Below are 16,851 nucleotides of genomic sequence, written 5' to 3'. Positions count from 1 at the left end.
AACATGAATAACAATCACCCACTCCCTAAAGAATATGCATGTGGAGAATATGAAGGTGAACCACAAAAAGTATATTTTTACCTTCGACTTAGTTGTATGAAAAATATGTATGAAAAATATATCATCAGCTTAATAAGTTCAAAACGTGCATAAAAGACCAATTTTCTTAAACAAATAAAAAAAGTGGAGGATGTGGTGAACTTATATGAAAGTTAACAACTTAGTCGAAAAGACGGTTTTGGATTGTAACTCAGTCGAGAGAGTTCTTATATATATTAATGGTATTAGTCATGATCTTAAATGATGTTGTAATATGTGAATTAGTCAGTTAAGAATATGACAAATAAGTTGGTGTAGGTTTCTTAATTATTTCAAGTCTATAAATATCAATTGTAACTACTATATTCAACATGGACAATCAATATATATAAATCTTTATTTATCTTTATCATTTTTCTTTTGTTATTCATGCAATCTTAGATAATAATTCATCATGTTGTACTAGACACTTATCAAACGATGAATCATATCTAAGCGGAAGATTAACCAGTTGATTATATGACTAGTCAACTAAACACCACATTTCATGTGACGACAACACAAATCAATATTGATAATAATTAGAAAAAATAGAAATGATTTAATGTGACTACTTTAGTCGGTGTCTAATATCAACATGTGTCAAATACAACAGATAAAAATAAAGTTGAACTTAACTTGCAGTTTAGTAGTTGGCCTTAACTTATAGTGTTGTAACTATACAACAGGAGCATAACATATGGTAATTTCTAAAAATAATTTCACACTCAATTATAATCAAAACATTAAGTGGGTGTTTGGCTATACGGAAGAAAAAATTGACTTTAAATGAATTGATTTTAGTAAAAAGTGGGTTGAATGTAAAGTTGTTTATGTTTTAATATATTCACGTAAAATTGAGTTGAATAATAAGTTTCAATGCAAAAATCACGTTTTGACTCAAAAATTACAAATTTTAATTTCAATTTATAATCAATTTTAAAGACAATAAATTTACTCGATAGCACCCAAAATATGTCCGAATCAATTTTCCATCTCCAAAATTAATTTTAATTTTGACTACTTTCAAAAATGCAAAAAGTTGGTCTACTAAATGTTGTTGGATAGTGGAAGTAGACCCAAATTCAATTCCATGCAGGTACAATTGAAATATATTATAGAAGCGGGTTATGCCAAATTAATGAAGAAAACAACATGGGTCATTCTGTCTTGTAGAAGCATATCATGGAATGGGCTCAATTAAAATTTTGATAACACGACCCCTAAAAAATGTTCATATGAGGAATAGGTAGCACGTGTAATTGTTGTTTTTTGTATGTATGGACTGTCTTAGTTGTCTGTGTTGCTAAACATAATAATAACAAGCAATTACTAAAGACATAGGACTGAATACTTGGATCATGAGCACCACCATAAATCCAAAACCAAGGGATTTTAAATTTTAAATTTTAAATTTTATGAATTGACATTTGCGCGTTACAAGAATCCCATGTTGGATTGATTTTGTTTTTGTCGGTCACACACAACACGCTTTGTAATTGTGCATAAAGGGGTCCTTGCTGCATAATGTATATTTTTTCTACTTCTTGGTTTGCTTTTTTTTTTTTTTTGTTATAAGTAAAGATGTTTAAGGCAATCTAGACCATGTATGAAAGGTGGTCTAAAATAAAGTAAATATGAATGGGTACATATGTGAGACCTAAAGTTATTATCATTAGTTTAATTATTATAATTTTTACGAAAGCAAGACTACTGCATCTCAATATTAAAAATCGGCACAATATTATAAAGTGGAGCATCATTAAAAAACGTAGGACTAGCAATAAGACTTAAAATTTTTTGATAACGTATGAACAACCATGTTTGTCTGTCTTTTAGAAAATTCAATAATAAAGTTGTTAAAAAACGACCTTAATTAGATTATGTAGTCTTTAATAGTGGAGTCAAAAATGGAATCATCCATATAACTGTAATTGAAGTTATCAACTACTAATTAGAATCAAGTTCAAAGATAACATGAATAAGTTGTAATTAACTAATTATTAACCACTAATAATTTAAGTTAACATTAGTTTAAATTTGATTGTAGTTCATCAACCGTGTGTCCCTATTTAAAAGTGGCCAGTTAAGTAAATTTTTGATTTAATTGTAGTTTTGATCCTTATATTTATACTGATCTTGGTCTTCTTATTTTAAAACTCCACAGTTTTGGTATCTATCTCCGATTTTTGAACTAAAAAATGATTTAATATATTTTAAATGACGTGATATACAATTTTATAATATAGAATCATCTAGATGCATTAATTATTCATATGCTATTAATTAAATTAAAAATATAAAAAAAAAATCTGAAATTGAAATTTAAGTTTTCACGACGTTTTATTTCAATTTCATTGGTGTTAATAATTCTACATCATCGTATCATATGTAATCTTATTTAAAATATCTCACGTCATTATTTTTTAGTTAAAAAAATCAAAGGGAGAGACCAAAATTATCAACTTTTAAAATAGAGGGACCAATTTTATAAATTATTATAAATAAAAAAACTAAAACTGTAATTAAACTTAGTTTTTTATTTAAGAATTTCACATTTGGGTTGATCCTCTTTTAGCCTAACATTATAAGGTCATGATATATGTTAAAAAGTTTTATATTGAATAATCATATGACTTAAATAGTGGTAATATAAATCGTGAATATTTTTCACCTTATATATTAATTATTATAATTTTATATTATATTTTATAAATTTGAGTTATGCTCAACTTAAAATGTAAAATAAAGTAAAATAGAATTAAGAATATTGAGTTTGAGATATTTAAATTAAATTGATTTTATATATTTAGTTTTTATGGCGAACCTCTTTTGTTTGGTTATATCAATCAAATCTTAATTTACGGAGAAGAGAAAATAATTAAGAATATGAGTTTGGAAGATTTCACATGCAATTTAGATCCTTTACAGTAGTAGTTCTATAGCTTTCTTTACTCTCAATTCTTAAATTGATTCAATGATTAATATTGAATTTAAGATAACTATATACTTAACGTTGAAGAGTGTTAGCAACATATTCTTTAAGACACACTTTATTTAAATGATTAAAATTTACATCGATCCTCCAAATCATGTGAGTCGTAAGTAAAATTGATATAATATATGTGAATTTTAACCAATTATAAAAAATATATCGAATTTTTTTAATCATTTACAGCAATAGAGAATTCAAGTCTCCTTATATTTAAGACTTATAGTAGTAATATATTATTATACCATAAAAGATGTAATCAACATCCTTGTTGAGCACTAATTAAGATTGAGAAGAAAACGACTATAAATTTCAAAATCAATTAGATAGGTGATTAAGACTTTTCAATATGAAGATAAGTTTGGCAAGGTGAAATTAATTGTTCAAGATTTGAAAGCGAATGGCAACTACCTTGAAATAATTGGAACAATGTATTACCTTGATTTGAGATATAATTATGCTAATCATTAATGATACAAGGGAGTGGTTTCACATGTCAAATAAATGTGTTTTCTTTGAAGCCAACACACCCACCAATTGGGAAGTATGCATGCATTTGTTTTGAACCCATTAAAACTGTGAATGATTGGCATACATTCAGACAACATACATGACATAGATCAGATCACACAAGATATAAAGATGTCTAAAACAAATTTTATTATGAAATATTTTATAATTTATAATAATATTTTAGTAAATTTATTAAAAAATTATAAAAAATTATCTTTTAGATATTCAATAATAAAAAATAAATTATGAAATTAATATAATCAATTTTGTATAATATTTCTATTTTAATTATTAATTAAGTCAGTTAATTTAATATTTGTTGAGACAATATTAATTTTAAATAAGATTTTATTAGTTTTTTAAATTTAATAATATTAATATATCATGCCTTTTTTATACAAAGGAAAATCGAATACAAAAAATATGAGGTCTTTTTTATTAAGTATTATAAAAAAATATTTAGATGCATACCTATTAGGTAAAAATGTTGTAGTCATACTTTTGGATCAATATTGTTATAGACACATATATATTAATAATAATTGAAATAAATGAAAGTGATTGAATATAATTACATATGTCTATATCGTATATTAATATGTGTCAATTAGCGGTCACATTATTGAGAAAATTTAAATATAGTATAGTAATATAAGATTGTCAACATTGATCATAAAATAAATGTTTGTTATTTTGTAAAGATAAATAACCAATTAAAATGATTATACTATTAATTATTATTCGTACATTTCACGTATTTTTCATTTTATAGAAACCAAATCCAAAATTCTAATGCAGACCTTCAATTTCAATTTTTGAAGTGTCCACCATACTACATAATTTAAAAATGTTTGGTCAAATTAAAAATTGTTCTTCATTGATTATACTTTAATTATAACATCTAGCGGAGTAATCAATATAATTATAGTTGTTCTTATCCATATTGTGATTTAAGATTCGGTTAATGTTGAGTTAAACTTATCACCCAACTTTGAGAAGAACCTATCATATAAATTATAATCAATCAGTTAATCTTTGTCAACCTTATACAATATATATAATTACATATATATGATTGAAGGTCTGATACAATATATATGATTATGTTACTTCAATTTGAGGTTGTTAAGGACAGAGATGCTAAAGTATAGTTTTGACTAGTCACGGCAAAAATTGATTCTTTCATTGTCAGTCTCATTGAATAAGTGCCAAGAAAGAAAATCAGTCAACACTGCCTAACACAAACGGAAGAAATATTTAATTCTTACTCTATCACTGTGGTTGTTCTTTTTCAAATAGTCTATAAAAATATTGCTTCACAAAAAGCACTTTTGAAAGAGATTGATGGACGCAATAGAAGGAGAATTTCAGCCAATTTGATTCCATACGGTCAAAAATGTTGGGGGAGTTTGGAGGAGTACGGAGAATATCAACAAATCAAATATTTTAAAACCACAATATATTTTAACTTACCTCTCTATTAAAAATCTATAAAAAATTGAATATATTAGTCACTTTTTTTTAATATTAAAATCAAATATTTAACTTATTTATAGTAAATGTGAGACTTCAAGTATTTATCAATATTAAGCAATATTTGTTACAAATTCAGTAAATACACATTTAGAGATATAGAAAATTATAAATTAGGAGTTAGATACTTAAAGAGTATATTAAGTCTAACTAATATGTAATTAGGTGACTTGTAATCTATAATTTTCAATATCGCTAATAATATTTCATTATAGAAACATGTGTAAATATGTGAATCCGTGGAATAAATAGTGCGCTAGAAGCCAATTAATTAGTCACCTAATTAATTTTCTATAGATCAAGGCTAGAATTCTATGGTATGGACCATGTGAATGGCCTCATTGTAAAGAACATAAATTGAGAGTGACAAATTGAAATTAAGGCACATCAGATCAAGGCATGTGAATATGTTTTTTAATATTTAATTTTCAAATTAAAAGCAGTGTGTCCTCAAATTAAGACCTTTCATATTGTGAACTCATGGAATGAAAAACATACAACCACATGACATATTTCAATGTTACAAGACATAAGCTAGTTTCAACCATAAGGTAGTCAGGGACATGTTACAAAGGTGCTCATAGGTCTCCACTATATATCCCTTGTACTTTAATGTATGTAGAGTTATATGATCCCTTTGTCAGTTCTCAATGGTGGGATCCATTTTTTGGACTTGTCTCCTGAAGCCAGACATGATATGATTTTAGGCTATGGACCATTTCTATACACTTTTGTTTTAGCTTTCTCCAAATGCAGCTTATGTACTACAAAGCATATAGAATATTATTATATTGGTTTTCTTTCTTATGTTAAAAATGGAAAAGGAGTATAATTGATTCAAATTGTTCATCACTCGTTGTTTCATGACCCGCCGTTTGGTAAAAATTTATTTCTAAAGTTCTCTTTGTTAAAATTAGTTTATAGTTGATAATTATTAAATTTATTGAGTGTTTGATAAAATTAATAGTTTAATTATTTTAAAGTTAAAAAATAACATAAAAGAATATTTTTAATTAAAAATAAATTTTATCAATAAAATTTTAAAATATTTTAAAATTAGTAATTTAAAATTTAATTTATTAATTTTTTAAAATTTAATTATCTATAAATAATTTAAAATTATAATAAATAAATTAATTATTAATCAAATATATTTATTTTAAATTTTAATAAATAAATTATGTTTAATCATTTACTTTAAAATATTATTTATTAAAAAAATTATAATAATAAAGATAAAATTGGAAGTTAAAATAATAAATTATAAACTAATAAGCCACTTAAATTAATTTATAAAAAAAATACTATAATCTATAAAATCATAATGATTATTACCAAAGAGAACTTATAACTATAAGTTTTATTTATCTTACCAATAGAGCCTTGAAAGATTGATCGGCACGTACAAATTCAAATTATACAATGAGAAGTAGCACTATTTATAAAATATTTGTATGCCTCATTTCTTTTAAATATGAGATTTGTGTTTTTCAATAGTAAACCCCACTTCATAGTAGAAGCAAACATGCCGGAAGAATTACATTTGGCTGAACAATTGGTTAAAAGGTTGTAAATAATTAAATATGTGTTTGATTTCGAAGTGTAATTTATATGGTATAACTTATAAGTACGTTGGTTTTACAATAAAATTGACAAAATTATAATATATTATTGTAAAATTTTAAAAACTACAACTTATGCTTTTAAAATCGTCGTAGTTCACCACAAACATGCGTAAAATTAATTTTACATGAAAACCTCAATTTGAACAAAAATGTTAAAAAGTATTTAATTTTTGTGTTGGTTGAACAATTTTATTAGGAAGTCAACACAATTTGTTATAGGTCTGTTCGCACTAAGCTTAATTGTGTTGATTAATCAATACAGTGATATATTCTAATAAACATACACTAATTTTCACTTCTTAATTGTTTTAAAACTCAATAATGGCCAAATTAATTTTACAAAATCAACAAGATTCACAATCACTTTCATCCCAACAGACATCAAATATAAACTAAACTAAACTTTCAATTCCAAGGTTATAATATAATGTTGTTCGCTCAAATTTGCAGACGTTAATAAATAAAATTCGATAAACAAAGTTTTAATTTGTCTATAAATAGACATGCTGAACATCCTTTACGATCACTTCAATCATAATTTTGGTAGGAATTTAAATGAGAATTAGAAGGAGAGAATGTTTGTGTGGCTTGAATCTCAAATGAGAATTGTTGCTTGTAACTGAATACGAATGAGAAGACATTTTTTTTCCCTAAAACACACAAGAAATAAAGGAAGAAGAAACAAAATAAATGAAGAAGAACAAACAACGAAACAACAAAGGACGAACACGAGTGAAACAGATGAAAATGATGGAGAAGAAGAAGAACCCATATGAAAAGGGAAGATGAACAACAACGAAGAAGAAGAAGATGAAATCGAATGATGATGATGAAGAAAAGGGAAGTGGTCGATTTTGATGAAAAGGGTTTACGCTGGTGGTTCAAGCTCCTTTCACGATTTCATTTGGATTTGATTTTGCTTCTGTTTAGGTTCATGATTTTAGGTGTTTTTTTTTTTAACTTTAATTTTGACAATTATTTTAAAATTTGGTATAATATAATAAAGTACTATTTTTTTTTTTTTGATTAGGCATCTGCCACATCGCCTTTTTTTTGACACGTCATTAAAAATATGACAACTCGTCATGATTTGAACTCAAATTCTGTTTGAGGACCAAAACTGGACACAAACAAAACGAGGGGATTACTTTCGCGATTCACCTATAATAGAGGGACCAAAAGTGCGATTAAGTTTTTTTTTTTTAACATTCAAGGAGTATTATTGAACTATACTTTTTCAAAATAAAGTACTATTGAACGACTGATGTATTGTTTTTAAATAAAAAAAAGTATTATTGAACGATTGCTGTGTTGTTTATGCTTTTTTATGTCGTACTTACCTATGGTTTGAGTCTTTGAGATTAGACAAGTTTCGGTGTCAGGGTTGAAATCTAGCCCGTTAGTATTTAAGCCCAAACCTAAGCCCATTACAACTGGCCATACAAATTTCGTACCTGATCATGAGACCAAATAAATTGGCAAAAATAAAAGATAAGGTAACCAATTAAATGGCTAGAATCAATTTAAGGACTGGCATTTGAATTTTAACGAATAATAAAAATACATTGCTGACATAAAAAATATACTAAATTTCTTTAAAAATAAAATATACCAAAGTTTATTTAATTTGTTTAGTGAGACATCAGTATACACTCTAGTTAATAATTTCTTTTTGTAGTGTAATTATTTTATGTTTATAAAGATGTTATATGAAAAGGAAAATTAAAAAAGAGGAAATAGATTTTAGAAAAAGGGAGAATATAAATTTTCCCTTGGTTAAAACGTATAAAATAATATCACTCAATTCGGTTTTCATCTATATATAGATGTTATTTTCGTCAGTATCATTTTTACCATTAACACTTTTTGATATTGCAAAAATTCAAAACTCATTTTGAGAACAAGAATCTTGTTTTTCACATTCTCATCAGCATAATTATTGTCAATGTATATTTATATAACAATCACACTTTAAACTTTGTTTTTAATTCAATGCAAAAATTTCAAATTCTCACATCCTTCTTGGTTAAAACTCACCCTCCTAAAGCTCCTACTATCAATGAAGTGATTTAACATCTTCAAAGTTTATTGGACATAATACTGATTGAACTATTTTTGCCTACCCTGATCATGCTAGTTATGGTGATATGTTTAGGAACAACTCTATTGCTTTTATGGATTGTTTTGTTGTCATTTTGAGGATCACAATTGTCTTCCATGGTTAAATAGCGTACAAAAAAGGGTGACATTTTGTGTGCATTGAATTTAATTTTCAATTGACAAATTTGTCTTTCAGCAATTATAGTCTTGTTATTTGATCTATTAAAAATTGATGGTTTAATTGCATTAAGATGGTTAAAATGATGAGTTTTTTATCTCTCATATTTTTAGAAAAGATAATCAATGTGTTGACATAATTGCTAATTTAGAACTTCAAATTACTAACAATTATTGGTGGGATGCTTTACAGATGTGTCTTTTTAAAATAGGTGGGATATTTCATATGTTTTCTATAGAAATAATATTGATCTTTTTTAATATAGATTTTGCTGATCTTTATAGATGTTTGCTGTACTGTTTTTTTCTTCACAATAGTTTTATTCCATTGGATTTTTCTTATAAAGTTTTTAATGAGACAATAGTTCATATCCCTTAAGATTGTTTCCTTGAATTTTGGTATAGTTCCCAAAGCATCTGATATTTTTCTTTTTCATAATATTTTATAGTGCTACAGATAATAAGTAATTGATTTGAGATGCCATCATAGTTGAAATATCAATCTATATTTTCAGTTTAAAAGTATAATGCCTCTAAAAAAACGAATGGCTCTATAATTGCTTACACTATAGTATCTTAACGAATGCTCTACTATACTTGTTAGCATAACCTTTTTAAATTTTTTGATCATATTGTCATTTGTATTGTGATTTCAAATTATTACTTGTATGGTCTAACTCAATTGACAATCCTTCTAACTCAATTGACAATGTTGATATAACTAGTTGACATTTTTCATGGTAACATAATTTTGAACTCGGAATCTCTACTTTACGTGTGTGAATTTATGATAGCGTGTGTCATCTCATCTAGAGACAAAAAAAAAGACTATACAATTATTGTTCTTTTTTGAGAAAAAAAAAACTTCAAAAAAAGCACCTCTTTTTTGTGTTTACTGCTATAGAGGTATTTTGATGTCACAAACGAAACTTGTAAGGTATCAATATACCATGACTTAGACCAATTATTTATTCTCTCAGATTCAAATAATAGGATGTGAGGGAACACGTGTTGATTGGAAGAAAAACTGATCAAAAAATTTGACAATCTTAATTTAAGGTAAAAAATGTGGAAGGATAATGGTCCTTTGAAACAAGCTAATTAGGTTCGTTATGCTTTTTCTAAGACTCGAATTGCTTGCCTGCAAAGGTTTGTCCAAAGGTCCAATTCTTGGGAGCTACATTGTAAGATGTAATGGTGACTCCATCACTACTAGTGACCTCAAATGAGAGAGGTTGGTTTTGTAGCAACGCATTTACATGCCAGTTTTGGCCCCAATTTCGACCCATAGGAATCCAACCTGTTCTTGAACCTTTAACCTTCACACCAACAATGTCTCCTATGCCAGCTACATTACTAATCAGCACTGAATTGAAGATACCAGAACCAGTAATTGTAAACCGCATCCCCCCTTCCCTCCTGCACTTTATCCTGTTTCATAAAGGTTGAAAATTATATTAAGTCTGATTTGTAAAGATGAATTAAGTTTAATATTATAAATAATATAATATAGTATTAAGAGTCTATTCACTATTTTCATTTGTAACCCCACATAAAAAGAGATAAAGATTCATAAAAAAGATCTTCCACAAAAGAGATAATGATTGACGAGAGTTTATAAAGAAACACAGATTTTTCAACGGTAGAAGTTTATAATCTCTTTATTGTCATGTCTCAACCACTAAGTTAATCAGAAACAAGAAAAATAAATATGTAGATCTACAAAATCAACTAATTCATTTTGAACTAATATTGATAATGCCACCATCTCATAGTAATTTATCATATTTTTGTCACCATCTTAGTCATTAAGACGAGGACGATCCCGAGCTTAACGCAGACCGTCCATTTATCAAAATCATGTATGATAAAAATAGCTAATCTTAAAATCATTCTACCAACAGTAGTTAACTATTAATTAATTAATTAATCTTTTAAAAAAAAACTAAGAATTAATAATTACTTTTTCAAACAAAAGTGAAATTAGAAATCATTGACTTATTTTAGCGAGATAATAGAAAAGAACTACTAAGATGTTAAATAATAAACATTGCAAAACGAATTATTGTTAAGAAAAACTGAGGAGGAAGAGAAAGAGTTGATCACCTGCGATACTGAACGGGCAACTTACCGCCTTTCCGAATGCCGATCTTCTCGAAGGCTTCCACCGGAACAACGAAGTGCTGCTTAGGAGGGTTACACTCTCCGCCACCGCTCTCCGCGTCAAAACCATAGTTCGGTGCACAGAAATTAGTAGCGGTGACAACAATCGAACTGCCGGAGCCACACCGCCGCCTGTCAAATGGAACTTCCTCTTCGAAACAGCGTAGCTCAAAACACGCGCCACAGATCTGACCACGCACGAAGAGAGTTTCGCTGACTGCGGTTGCGGCGAGGCCGTAACCATCTTTGATAGTGGCTCCGTAGCCACACGCGCCGTCCAGTGCATCCATGGGGTCATTGGCGTCGGAGTAGTAAGTGGCGTGAGCGGAGAGCCATTCGGCGGCGAGGGAAGGAGGTTCAGGGGAAGATTCGTAGAATGGTGCGGCTGGTGGTGAGGGAGATGAGTAATGAGAGGTAGCCGCCGGTGAAGTGAATAAGAGAATAGTTATTAGTTGAATGGTAATAATGTAAATAGAGATTAACATTTAGGAGGTTGAGATTGGAGAATGAGTAGAAGTAGAAGGAGATAGATACGAATCATAAATGCATCTTCAAATTTCAATCACAAAAACTCGTTCACCCAAACTTCTTTCCATTTTTTATCACTTGAGTTGTTGAGTACTCACAGTACAAGTTTGTGGTTCACGAGGGAACTTTCAATACCCATATTTTCGCTGAGTCCGATCCCATTAGGCATTAAGGATTGACGACGAGTCGGCGATCGTTGGACGGCTTAGAATGCTCCACCCATTTTTTATATATTGGTTACTGCTCACACCTAACCTAGCTGCAGTATCTTGTTTTTTTTTCTTCTCCTTTTTGGTCTTTTTGTAATCTTATGCATAAAAAGACATTAGACTTTCCTGTTTTTATTTATAAAACAGAAATATTCATTCATTCATACTAAATTATAAATAGTACAATCCAATCTAATTATGTGTTTGGTTTGAGAAAGAAAGAAAAGTATACGGAGCAAAGAAAAATAAAAGAAGGTAAAAAGAAAAATAATAATGATTTGAATGAAAGTGAGGCGAAGTTTACAAGAATAAAATGACTAAAATAACCTCCACTAATATTTGAATATAATTAAAAGTAAAATAATAAAATAAACATTTGAAATATTGTTAAAACAAAATATTTCTTTTAACATTTTAGGAAGCATAATTTTTTATTTATATTTTAAATTTTTATATAATTACTAAATCGCATTCACTTGTGTGTGTTGTTTCCATAATGCAACATTTAAAGTAAAATCATATATAGTTAGTTCGATTTAGATGACACTTTTTTTAAAATTCAACCTAATATAATCCAACTACTAACAATTTAATTAAATTGATTTTTAGATATATAAATTACTATTACAATATTAAACTAAAGAAGTAATAAAATTTATGTATATGATTTTATTCAATTTTTTAAAAAAATATATTAACTTTGATTGATCACTGCAATTTTATAAGTAACAACCCATAATAATAAAATATATATATATATATATATATATATATATATATATAAAGTATTTCTATTTTAAAATTAAAAAGAAAAATAATTATAAAATATAATATCGATGTTATTAATAAGAATAAAGTAAGTTGGCAATAATTTCACTATAAAAAGTAAAAACAAAAAATTAATATCAATTTGTCGCAAGTTTACTTTAATTGATTTTACCACAAAAATTATCACAAGAGAATCAAAGCCTTTATACTAGTTATTGGATCCTGAGAGGAGTTCATGAAATCATTCACATCAAGAACAACCACACAAGTAATTTAAACATCACATCTTAATCAAAAACTTTTAATCATTGAACTTATGAGTTATCTCACTTATATCTTGTTTGACTATCACTTTTATAAACAACGGGAAACTTCTAACTCATACTTGCTACATAACAATCTTTCTCAAGTGTAACTTCATTTCATTCATCTATTTATGCTCCCTTTCAAATGAAAGTCTTTTCATCTACGTACACTTGGACTGTCGTTGACTTCTGCATATGAATGAGACATGTCGCTTGTACACCATTGATCATAAAGACTTTTGATACATGGAGTTGATCCCTTTAATAATCATCGACGTAGATATTAACTGTTTGGACCTATAACACACAAGAGAATCTTGTTAAATTAATTATTTCTTGTAGAACTTCAACTAAGAAATTATCAACTACAACCGATACAAATAATAATAACAATAAAAGAAAAAAAAAACTATAAATCTAACGCATTCAATTTATTTTTGTTAAAATTGAAGTATCTATTATTTTTAATTGTCATGTTCCATTTTATTTTAAATTGCCCCCAACTTTCCACCAAAATCTTTATATTTATTAGTTTTTAAATCGTTAACAAATATTTGTAGAAGAAATCAATTTTTTTAATTATTAGTAATATTTTAGTTTTAATTTTTATGCATCAGTTTAAATTTATATTCTCTTTATTATTTGACAATGTTGTAAAGCTTATATTTTATTTTAGTGAAATATTTATTTGTTAATTTTACTCTATTTATCAAATTCATTAAAAGAATATTTATCTCATTTTATAATATGTTTGTTTATTCATTCCATCATTTTATTTTGTTTTCACCGAATCCAAAACAACTTAACAATCATCTTATTTTTTAATTTTGTTTTCTTTCACTTTCTTTCTTTTATCTTTGTTTCGTGAACCAAACAATATATTATTTTCAAATAGCGTGAAACCAAATTGAGTGTGGACCCAAATTTTGTATTATTTCCTTCAATTTTTCAGGAGTTCCAAACAGTGGAGGTGATCATGATCCTTTGGTAAAATAAAGGGTCCCGATACCCACCTCAATTATATATTAATGCTTGGAGGTATACTCACCAGCAAACATATATCTTCTCTAACATGAATGGCGACCTCTGTTCATCGAACATTGTTTCAAAATGGACGATCATCTCACATTTCCATCGTTGATTAGAGAAAAGCAGAAAGGTTAAGGTACTCACCAACTTAATTTGCTAGTACTACCCTTCTAAAGTTCTGTTCAACTCCACGAATCGTTACACTCCAACTCCAAGAAAAGAAATGCGACGGTATAATTAAAGAGTGAGATGGACATCATCACATGACACAAATGGAACACCCAACACAGAGTAAACCTATCTTAGATAACAATGTTACATGGTTAATCCAGCAATTTGTAAAATAAATTTGTTTAAATTATTTGTAAAATAAATTAATTTTAAAATGATTAATCATTTTAATTTTTCGATGCACTTCTTTATAATTCTATTTTTAATTAATATTATTTGTATTATTTTCAATTTAATTTTAACTAATATGCCTAATTAATCACTCCTAAGTTATTCCGCTCTCTTAAGTATTACAAATTGTGTCCAAAAACTACACCATCGATATCTTCACCTTGCTCATAAATAAATAAATAAATAACCGATTAAACCACCAGCATTCTCGCGCGCTAATCTTCACAACTTCTAGAACCTTCCTTCCATGGCCACCGCTACGCTCACCCCCGCCAACACTGATAACCTCTCCAACCTTAAATCCTCCGTCGCCGCATTATCCCAAATCAGGTCCTCACTTTTTCTCCCTTCAATTTTTCCTTCCACTTCTTCACTAATTTTTCGATTCGGAACCTCGTAATTAATATTATTATTTTTCCTATACTTTGATTCTGTGTTATATACAGCGATAATGAAAAGAGTGGATTCATCAACCTCGTTGCTCGTTATCTAAGGTGTCAATTTAAAATTCATAATGCATGCATTATTTTTTCTTGATTTTCAATTACATTTGTTCACTCTGTAATTATGCTAAGATATTCCGCTGATTTTTTTCTTCTGATGTATTGATCGCAGTGGAGAAGCACAGCATGTTGAGTGGAGTAACATTCAGACGCCTACTGATGAAGTAGTTGTGCCTTATGACAGTTTGGCACCAACTCCTGAGGGTAATCTTTGTGTTCTGGTTGTTTGATTTGTTTGATTTGACGGTATACATAACTGAAATAGATCGTTGTTATGTTTACCGCATGAATGAATTGAAATTGATTTAGGTTCTTTAGAGATGAAGAACCTTTTGGACAAGCTTGTGGTTTTGAAGCTTAATGGAGGATTAGGGACAACTATGGGATGCACTGGTCCAAAGTACGCTGAATAAGATATTCTGTATTATAACTATTTTTGTTTTTACTTTAGATGATTAAGATTTTCACCTTTATTTCTTGCTGGATGTTGATGAGAAAGATCGATCTTGTAAATTCAAATGGTGCAGAATGTTGCGATATCTTTGATCCATTTAATGAAAAAGTTTTGTCATGACATTCTTCAGTTAGACTAGTTAATTTTCGAAGAAGAAACAGAAAAGAAACTAATGTCTTTACAATTTGACTTCATAATCCTATTATTAGCATTGTCATAAAAGGTTATAGATACTTAAAGATAGTTGTTCATGGAATTTTGTTTAATGCAAATCAGTTTGAGTCTTTTGTTACAGAAAAAGTTGAAAAAGATTTATCAACACAGTGAAAATTGAAATGTTTAACAGAAAACTAATCCAATGGCCTGGATTTGGAAAATAAAAGTTTTCTTGCTTGATAGTTATCTTATCTTAACTTGCCTTTTTTTTACTAACAGCATGCAAGCTTTAATTTGTTAATAAATGAAATGAAATGAAATGCAGATCTGTCATTGAAGTTCGTGAGGGGTTGACATTTCTTGATTTAATTGTTATCCAAATTGAGGTAATTTTCATATCCTTCCTTTACTTGGCTTTTATTCTACTCCCACACTTCATGTTGGACTTTCTACTGATAATACGATAACATAAATTGTTTTAGAATCTCAATTCCAAATATGGAAGCAATGTTCCACTGCTTTTGATGAACTCATTCAACACTCATGATGACACTCAAAAGGTTTATGAGCTTTACCTTGGACCCCCCATCTCCATGCACAATCATAGGCTCATTTTTTCTGTAATCTAACAATTTGACTGTTTGTAGATTGTTGAAAAATATACAAACTCGAATGTTGAGATTCATACCTTTAACCAGGTTGGTACGTCTGATTTATTGGACTAATATAGTATGAATTTTCTGGAAATTATGCTTTAACTTCATGTTTGAATTTTTGTCGCACGCACAACAATTTACACAGAGCCAATATCCTCGATTGGTTGTTGATGACTTCTTGCCACTTCCATCCAAAGGGCAGACTGGAAGGGACGGCTGGTACGACTTTATTTGTATTTTCCTCTGCAATATAAATGCATTGACTCGACTAGCTTTACTAAAATTTCGCATCTTTGTTATTTTTATTAATTTTGTTTAATTAGAAGTTTAGCACGGGTGTAAAGTAGATGGGTAATTTTTTTTTTAAAGAAATATTATGGCTATTGTTAATAAAAAATGTTTTTGAGGTCATAATTCCGAAAACCAAACTAAGGAAAAACCTTAGAATTAAGTAAAATAGATGTTGCATAAAAAATAACACAAAAATGGTAGGACAATGCAACAACATTTAACAAAATTCCTAATTCATCCTATGGGCAGCTTCCTTGGCAATAAGCCTTTGTTTTGGCTTGTGGTTTGGAACCCATGATTCCACCTCCCCACTTCTTCCTGTACTCGTCAAACTTGTCGTCAAAGTTTGCTTTGATTGCTTCTAGGACC

At 28.3% G+C, this 16,851-nt stretch overlaps 2 protein-coding genes across 3 annotated transcripts in view; one reads left to right on the top strand and one right to left on the bottom strand.

Annotated features, from left to right (window-relative positions):
- Nucleotides 1–9,948: 9,948 nt before the first annotated feature.
- On the bottom strand, nt 9,949–12,041 carry LOC101490405 (expansin-A13-like). The gene is made up of 2 exons (XM_004503035.4): nt 11,125–12,041; nt 9,949–10,449 (listed from the first exon to the last, which is right to left on the bottom strand). Exons 1-2 carry the CDS (start codon nt 11,664–11,666, stop codon nt 10,140–10,142), a joined length of 852 nt encoding a protein of 283 aa, XP_004503092.1. The 5' UTR covers nt 11,667–12,041; the 3' UTR covers nt 9,949–10,139.
- A 2,031-nt stretch (nt 12,042–14,072) lies between these two features.
- LOC101490076 (UTP--glucose-1-phosphate uridylyltransferase-like) overlaps nt 14,073–16,851 on the top strand; it is a 14,023-nt gene continuing 11,244 nt past the window's right edge. The window contains exons 1-8 of one of the 2 annotated variants that reach the window (XM_027335587.2): nt 14,073–14,752; nt 14,869–14,916; nt 15,038–15,129; nt 15,244–15,325; nt 15,861–15,921; nt 16,018–16,095; nt 16,183–16,233; nt 16,337–16,410. In XM_027335587.2, the coding sequence (XP_027191388.1) occupies nt 14,670–14,752; nt 14,869–14,916; nt 15,038–15,129; nt 15,244–15,325; nt 15,861–15,921; nt 16,018–16,095; nt 16,183–16,233; nt 16,337–16,410 (569 nt within the window). In that variant the 5' untranslated portion in view covers nt 14,073–14,669. Of the gene's footprint in view, nt 14,753–14,868; nt 14,917–15,037; nt 15,130–15,234; nt 15,326–15,860; nt 15,922–16,017; nt 16,096–16,182; nt 16,234–16,336; nt 16,411–16,851 lie in introns of both variants that reach the window. The other variant, XM_004503034.4, reaches the window with a different exon arrangement.

The sequence above is a fragment of the Cicer arietinum genome, chromosome 6 (genome assembly GCF_000331145.2).
Source record: "Cicer arietinum cultivar CDC Frontier isolate Library 1 chromosome 6, Cicar.CDCFrontier_v2.0, whole genome shotgun sequence".
Taxonomy (NCBI): Eukaryota; Viridiplantae; Streptophyta; class Magnoliopsida; order Fabales; family Fabaceae; genus Cicer; species Cicer arietinum.
Note: the sequence above shows the minus strand (reverse complement) of the source record. Positions and strands in the feature narration are given on the sequence as shown.